The 7,847-nt window shown below is 60.1% G+C and overlaps 1 protein-coding gene across 1 annotated transcript in view; it reads left to right on the top strand.

Moving 5' to 3' along the window:
- Positions 1 to 309: 309 nt before the first annotated feature.
- Positions 310 to 7,847, top strand: part of IQCN (IQ motif containing N) — a 12,884-nt gene continuing 5,346 nt past the window's right edge. Inside the window, exons 1-2 of the mRNA XM_059389433.1 lie at positions 310 to 426; positions 1,359 to 5,041. Coding sequence (XP_059245416.1) covers positions 414 to 426; positions 1,359 to 5,041 — 3,696 coding nt within the window. The 5' untranslated portion in view covers positions 310 to 413. The remainder of the gene's footprint in view (positions 427 to 1,358; positions 5,042 to 7,847) is intronic.

The raw sequence follows: 7,847 nt of genomic DNA, 5'->3' as shown, positions 1-7,847 counted from the left end.
CTGTGCATTTGAGTTGTTTTCAGTTTTAACTCTTCATGAACAGTACCGTGATGAACATCTTTGAACATCCTCTAAACTTTAAGCACTTACAACGGGTCCCCTAGCAATCACCTTTTTGGTTATTTCTAGTTGTTTTGCTTTTACGTACAAAAGAACACAAGTGTAAACTTCTTTGTACACTCACCTTGGTGGACTTAAAAGTTTTTAGTTTCTGTTTTGAGATGTTAGGGTTTTTTTTGTCCTTGTTTTTGTTTCTGTCTTAACATCTCTTCTCCCGTTGGTCTTGACGACAGAGCCAGCCAAGGGCAGTGTTGCTGCATGTTGCATAGGATGAAGGGCTGAATGAAGGCTGCATCCTCTTGCAAGCTGGCCTCTGAGATTGTACCTTCTCCTCCTGCTCCTCCTCCAACTCTATGGCCCTCCAAGGTATGAAGATGTCTGGGAAAGGAATCGGCTGTTTCAGCCAGAAAGAGGGTTGGGGTAGGGGTGGGGCTTCTGCCCAACAAGCATGTTATGCTCCAGGTGACGTATCAGGGCTGTTTGGCAGTATCCCAGTTCCCCCTGAACCGAGGTGCTTCTAGAAACCACAGTCACTCCCTCGTTCTTCTACCCATCCATCTGCCAGTGATGTACCCGTCGTCAGTCCTCCCCCATCCATGCACAGATCATCCAGCACACGTCAGTCATGCACAGATCATCCAGCACACGTCAATCATTCACTGATCTCTACACCAATTCCTTCAGCTCTCTCCATTCACATACTCCTTTATCGACTCAGATCTCATCCTACTTAGTCTTCCACACAGCCCTTTACCCATCTTTCCAACCCATCTAGCATTCCTTTAGCCAGATTTATCCATTCACTATCTAGTCATTCATCCTTCTATCCACCCAGCTCGGCCACACGTTTATGAAGTTAGCCGCCCACCCAGCACGCACCTGTTCCCAGCCCAGAACCAGGACCTATGACTGAGCTGGGGACAAGGAAATGACTCAGACCTGGTTCCTGCCCTCTAGGAGATCACAGTAAATGGGGAGAGGCACTCACTCACACACAAATAGGAAATTTCCCAAATAGTGCGATCAGTGCTATAGTCACCAAGGAAATTCAAAAAGAAGGCGGTTGGCCATTCAGCTGAGAAGGCGCACTATTGCCAGCATCAAAGTGGCCACAGGATCAAGAGGGAGACATAGGTGCCGAAGGCCACTGGGACAGGTGGCTGGGAGAGGGCAGGGCCTGTAAAGGTGAGGAGGAAGATTGTGAGGCGTCAGGAACGAGGAGTGCTTGCTCCAGCCAGGACCCCTCTCGTCTGTACGATCCCCCTCTTTGTCCCCCTCTATGCCACCCCTGCAAACAGAGCTGACTCGCCCAGAAACCAAGACAATGCAGGAAGCAGCACAGCTACCGTCGTCAACCGATGGGCAGAACGTCTACCAGCCCCAGTCTGTCTCCAGTCTCCAAGACAAAGCAGGGACACTGAGTCCGCAGCTTCAGCATGAGCCAGTTGAGTCCAGGGAGACCCTTCTGCAACAGCATGACAAGGATGTGACGGTACCTCGTCACATCCCACGTCTGCGGGCTGTGGTTGAGAGCCAGGCCTTCAAGAATGTGCTGGTGGACGAGATGGACATGATGCTGTCCCGGGCGGCCACCCTCATCCAAGCCAACTGGAGGGGCTACCGGCTCCGGCAGAAGCTCATCTCCCAGATGAAGGCAGCAAAGGCCATCCAGGAGGCCTGGCGACGCTTCAACACCAGGCGACTCCTCCATTCTGGCAAGACCGTGGAAAAGAAAGTGAGTGTGGATGAGGGCGACATCCCTTACCACGCCCCCCAGCAGGTGCGGTTCCAGCCTCCAGGAGAGGTCAAGCCTCCCGTGGCCCAGCCGGTCATGGTGAGCAAGGAGACCCAGTTCCCTTCCTCCGACAACCTGGACACCTGCACCCACCAGCTGGCCCTGCTCCAGGCCCAGGGTGGTCCCCAGCCTGGCATGCAGGCACCTGGCTCCACTGGGGGACCCAGCGTCACCTTCCTGCCCCACCAGACCATTGCCATCAGACTGCCATGTCCGGTGAATCTAGACGCAAAGTGCCACCCGTGCCTGATGACGAGAACTGTCAGAAATGCTTGCCTTGTCCATGTAGAAGGGGACATGGTGAAGACCAAGCAAGTAACCACCAGAGCCAACAAGGCAGGAGCCCCGGGGCCGCTCCCATGTGGGAGGTATGCCCAGGCAGTTCACGGGTCCCTCAAGAACCAGACCCAGGGCCACGTGGAGACAGAGGTCCTCAAAGTCCCACCCCAGACAGGCCCAGCCCTTGTGATAAATAAGACCGCGCCCCAGATGTATCCGGTGACCACGATGACCAAGACCCCGCCCCAGCCATGCGCGGCGCCCATGGTGACAATAGCCAAGACCCCACCCCAGGTATACCCAGCGGCCCGGATGACCAAAACCCCAACCCAGATGAACCCAGCGGCTGCCATGACCAAGACCCCACCCCACCCGTATCCTGCTGTTGCGATGCCCAAAAGCCCACTCCAGTCGTGCCTGGCGGCCATGATGAGCAAGACCCTGCCGCCGCCGTGTTCTGTGCCCACAGTAACGATAACCAAGGCCCCACCCCAGACTTACCCGGTGGCCCCAATGGCCAAGAGCCCACCCCAGACGTGCCCGGTGGCTCCGATAGCCAAGGCTTCACCCCAGACATCCCAGCCAGCCACCATGATCAAGACCCCACTTCAGTCTGGCCTGGGGGGCATGGCGAACAAGACCCCAACCCAGCCATGCCCAGTAGCCCCGATGTCCAAGACCCCCACCCAGATGCGACCCACAGCCTCAATGACCAATGCTTCACCCCAGACACGACCAGCAGCCATGATGGCCAAGATCTCACCACAGATATGCCTTTTGGCCTCTATGATCAAGCCCCAAACCCAGACACGGCCCATGGCCACCATGGGTAAGGCTCCACCCCAGACGTGCCCAGTGCCCACCATGGCCAAGACTCCGGCCCAGATGCGCCCAGCAGCCCCGATGACCAAGACCCCACTGCAGACATGTCCAGCCACTGCCATGGCCAAGACTCCATCTCAGATGCTCCCGGGGACCTCCGTGACCAAGACCCCTCCCCAGACGCGTCTGGCAGCCATGGTCACCAAAACCCCAGCCCAATTTCGCTCCATGGCCACCATCCTCAAGACCCTGTGCCTGCCACCTTCAGCAGCTGGAAATCTGAAGTCTTCTCCTCCGGCAACTGTGGCATCTGGGATTCCCAACGCCTCATCCCGCACGTGTCTGAACGGACCAAAGGCCAAGGCTATGGTGAACGCCAAGCAGACCGCCGGGATGGTCCGGGTCTCTTCTCACTCCTACCTGGCTGAGGGAAAGGTCAAATACTTTAACGCACCACATCTGGGGGCTGGGACCCCAAAGGCTCCAGCCAGGCCTCCTTTGGAAGCTGAAAGAATGAAGGCCTTTTCCCAGAAGCAGGTGAAAATGGAAACAGTGTCCAGTTCCAATGTGGCCATCGAAATGTCCCAGGCATCCCCCTGGGTGAAAACGGCCGAGGACAGGAACAAGTCCCTGTTACAGACATGCCCGAGGGCAGACGTGGTGAAGGTTCAGTCCCAGGTGTACGTGCCCATGGAAACGGCCGTGGTCCTGCCCCGGGCACAGCTGGCCCCATGTCCGACCAAGGTCCCACCCCAGACACATCTGGAGACCTGTCTGGCCAAAGGGCTGCCCCAGGAGCAGCTGGCCACCTGTAGGACCACAGCCTCGTCCCAGGGGCAGCTGCTGGCCGAACTGACAGCAGCTCTGCCCCAGGCACACCCGGGCACGTGTCTGTCCAAGACCCTGTCCCAAGCCCATCCGTCCACCAAGCTGACCCCAACTCAGGCTCAGGCGCACCCGGGCACGTGTCTGTCCAAGGCCCTGTCCCAGGCCCATTCGCCCGCCAAGCTAACCAAGACCCCGTCCTTTGCACATCTGGGCACGTGTCTGACCAAGGTGCAGTCCCGGGCGCATCTGGCCAGCAGAGTGATAAAGGTCCAGTCCAAAGCACATCTGTCCACCGAGCTGACCAAGGCGCAGTCCCAGGCCCAGCTGGTCACAGAAACAGCCAAGTGCCTCTACACAGCCCAGCACTCGGCTGAACTCAGCGGCAAGACCCAGTCGCAGCCACTCCTGGCCGGGTTCAAGGTCTCCACTCAGCCCTGCAAGCATACTGGTGCCCTTGGCAATCTGCCCCGAGCCAAGCCAGAGGACAGACTGACCCAGATCCAGCCCCACAGCTATGTGCAGGGCAAAGGCACCCAGGGCCCAAGCCAAGGGCCCTGCGAGACCAAGAGCATGCTGGTGCCTCTGGCGGACTCTGCTGGACACCCCACCTGTAACGTTGAATCCTGGGGTGACAGTGGGGCTACCCGGGCCCAGTCACCGATGCCTGGCCCAGCCACACCCTGTCCAGAAGAGCTGGCTGCCTCCCAGCTCGCCTCCCTGTGTGCCGAGCTGGCCGCTGAGCTGGGATCCCAGGAGGACCTCCGCACCCTATTGACCAAAGCCCTCTCCCAGGGGCAAGTGAGGGCAGCCCTGAACCAGGCCCTGTCCAAGAAAGCCCTGGGCTCCACAATGGCCAAGGCCCTGCCCCAGGGCAAGCTGGGAACGGCGCTGATGAAAGTGCTCTCCTGGGGCGAGCTGGGCCTTGCGTTGTCCCGCACCCTCTCCCCTGGTGAGCTGCGGGCAGAACTCACCAAGGCCAAGCAGGGTAAGCTGGCGGATGTGCTCAGCAAGGCCCTGACAGAGGAGGAGTGGGCCGCTCTGAGCCAGGCCCTGTGTCAGGGGGAGCTGGGTGCTGTCCTCAGCCAGTCTTTGTCTCAGGCAGCCCTGAGGACTGGCGTCGTCCTCCCCAAGGCCGCCTCGAAAACAGCAGGAAGCAGGATGTCTGTGATTCCGGCCCCCGTGGAGGTGGACTGCAGGGGGAACCCAGCGGCCGCATGGGGGTCCGCCGTAGGCCCCGTGAGACCACAGCCCAGCAAGGTCAGGGTTCCCCAGGACGGGGCCTGGGAGGGCTTCTTCACAGGCTGGCCTGCCGGCTTCTTGGAAGAGATGGGGGATGGGGCCATGCTCGGGGGGTCACCCTGCTCGCCGGTGGTCTCTGTGGGTGCCTCCTTGGCCAGTAGAGTGATCTCTGCCATTCATCAGCATCCCCTGATCGCTGCCCTGGACCCCAGCAGGGGCGGCGGCTCAGACCTACATCTGAACCCTGCGGTCAGTGAGGAAAACGTACGCCTGCCCCCAAGGGCCAGTGAATTAGCATCAGATCTCAACCCCGTGGAGAGTGACAAGGGCCCCAGCTTACCTAAGCCACCCCACCTGCAGCCGCCCTCCAGTCTGTGGCAGCCGCTTATTGCCAATGGTGTGGGCCCAAGCACCAGCCAGCAGTCGGTGGTGGCTGGGGGCACAGCCCCGAGCTCCCATAGTCCACATGCGGTCAGCAGGGTGGCCCCGCGTCTGTGGGTGTCGTCAGGGGAGGGCCGGGCGGCCTCGGGTGCGCGCGTTGGGGCGGCGGGTAGGGGGAGCACTGCACACTCCCACCAGTGCGCCGCTGCCTATGGGGGATCTGTTTGTTGGTGTCAGTACCCCGGGGTCAACAAGGTGCCCTCCAGCATGTACCGAGCTTCAACCAAAGCTCGACGACAGCCATCTGTGCTCCAAGAGGAGACCATGCAGAAAACTCAGTCCCCAAATCACAAACGGGCCTCCGTAGACACTAGGGAGAGGATCAACAAGGCCACCCCGGGTGTACTGAGGGGTGCCAGTGGGAGCAAAGTGTCCCTAAGCCAACCCCAGACTCTCAAGACCGGTGACACAACCCTGGGTCTCTTGCCTAATTCCATGGCTCCTGGTCATCGCTGGGCACTCAAGACTCAGGTGGAGGCCGGCATGTTCCCAGCCTCCCCAGGGAGCAGGTCGGCACGCACCCTTTCCCGCACAGCCATCCCCAGGCAGGAGAGGACTCGAACCCTGGGTACCAGTGCCGGGGTGCGCTGTGCTCCGGAGCAAGGGACTGGCCAAATACTCAATGAAGTGGCCAGTTTGGCCCAGAGTCCCGACAATGACATGGCTGGAAGCCTCTCCCAGGGCTCCACAGACTATGGCCCAAATGTGAGTAATTCCCAGAGTTCGTTGCCTAGCGGCAGCTCACCCAGCCCCTCCACTATGTCTGTGGCCAGTCTGACGGCCGGGGACCTGGTGGAGGAGGAGTCCTGGGAGGCCAGCTTCGACACCGTCCTCTCTGGTGAGGCTGTGGGGAGTCCCCAGCGGCCTAGAGGCAGGGAAAAAACCAAGAGAGGAGCCCGGGGACATAGGTCTCCAAACCCCTACCCCCAGCCCTCTGCAGGCTCAGAGCTGATACCCATTCTGCACCATAGTTCAGTGTCTGGCCGCATGACCTTGAGTGTCCACTGGGGCTCAGATGATCAGGAGGAGAGGGATGAGTCCTCAGGCCAAAGCTCCATGTGTCTGACAGAAACATTGCCCCAGAAATCCTACAGGATGGGACTGACCAAAAGTTTGTCCTTGGATAATGTGGTCCCCACCATGTATCAGCAGCCATCTGCGGCCTCCAGGCTGACCTCAAGCCTATCCCAGCCACTGGTAGTCAGTAAGGTGGCCCCAAACCCAGGCCAGCCATCTGTGGTCAGTAAGGTCACCACCAGCCCATCTGAATTATCGATGGCTAGTAAGGTCATCCCCAGCCTAACTGAGCCATCTGTGTGTAGTACAGTGAATCTCGGCCTGGACCAGAAATCCTGGACTAGTCAGATGAACCCCAGCCTCGCCCAGCCATATATGACCGGTGGGGTAGCCACAAACCTAGTCCAGCCATCTGTGACCGGTGAGGTAGCTCCCAGCCTAGCCCAGCCATCAGGGACCCATGGGTTAGCCCCCAACCTAGCCCAGACATCTATGACCAGTGCTTTAGCCCCCAGCCTAACCCAGCCACCTGTGACTGGTAGGGTAGCTCCCAGTCTAGCCCAGGCCTCTGTGACCAGTGGGGTGGCTCCCAGCCTAGCATGGGGATCTGTGACTGGTGGGGTGGCCCCCAGCCTAGCCCAGGCATCTCTGACTGGTGTGGTGGCCCCCAGCCTAGCACGAGCATCGGTGACCAGTGGGGTGACCCCCAGCCTAGCACGGGCATCTGTGACAGGTGGGGTAGCCCCCAGCCTAGCCCAGGCATCCATGACCAGTGGGGTGGCCCCTAGCCTAGCCAGGCCATCTGTGACAGGTGGGGTGGCCCCCAGCTTAGCCCAGGCATCCATGACCAGTGGGGTGGCCCCCAGCCTAGCCCGGCCATCTGTGACAGGTGGGGTGGCCCCCAGCCTACCCCAGGCATCTATGACTGGTGTGGTGGCCCCTAGTCTAGCCCGGCTATCTGTGACCAGTGGGGTGGCCCCCAGCATAGCACGGGCATCTATGACCAGTGGGGTGGCCTCCAACCTGGCCCAGGCATCTGTGAGCGGTGGGGTGGCCCCTAGCCTAGCCCGGCTATCAGTGACCAGTGGGGTGGCCCCCAGCCTAGCCCAGCCACCTGTGACCAGTGTGGTGGCCCCCAGCCTAGATCAGGCACCTATGACCAGTGGGGTGGTCCCCAGCCTAGCACGGGTATCTGTGACCAGTGGAGTTGCCCCCAGCCTAGCCTGGCCATCTGTAACAGGTGGGGTGGCCCCAAGTCTAGCCCAGGCATCTATGACCGGTGGGATCTCCCCCAGCCTAGCCCAGGCATCTATGACCGGTGGGGTGGCCCCCAGCCGAGCCCAGACATCTATGACCGGTGGGGTGG

This window comes from Mustela nigripes, chromosome 2 (assembly GCF_022355385.1).
Source record: "Mustela nigripes isolate SB6536 chromosome 2, MUSNIG.SB6536, whole genome shotgun sequence".
Taxonomy (NCBI): Eukaryota; Metazoa; Chordata; class Mammalia; order Carnivora; family Mustelidae; genus Mustela; species Mustela nigripes.
The sequence above is the reverse complement of the archived record's forward strand: the minus strand, read 5'-3'. Positions and strand labels throughout refer to the sequence as shown.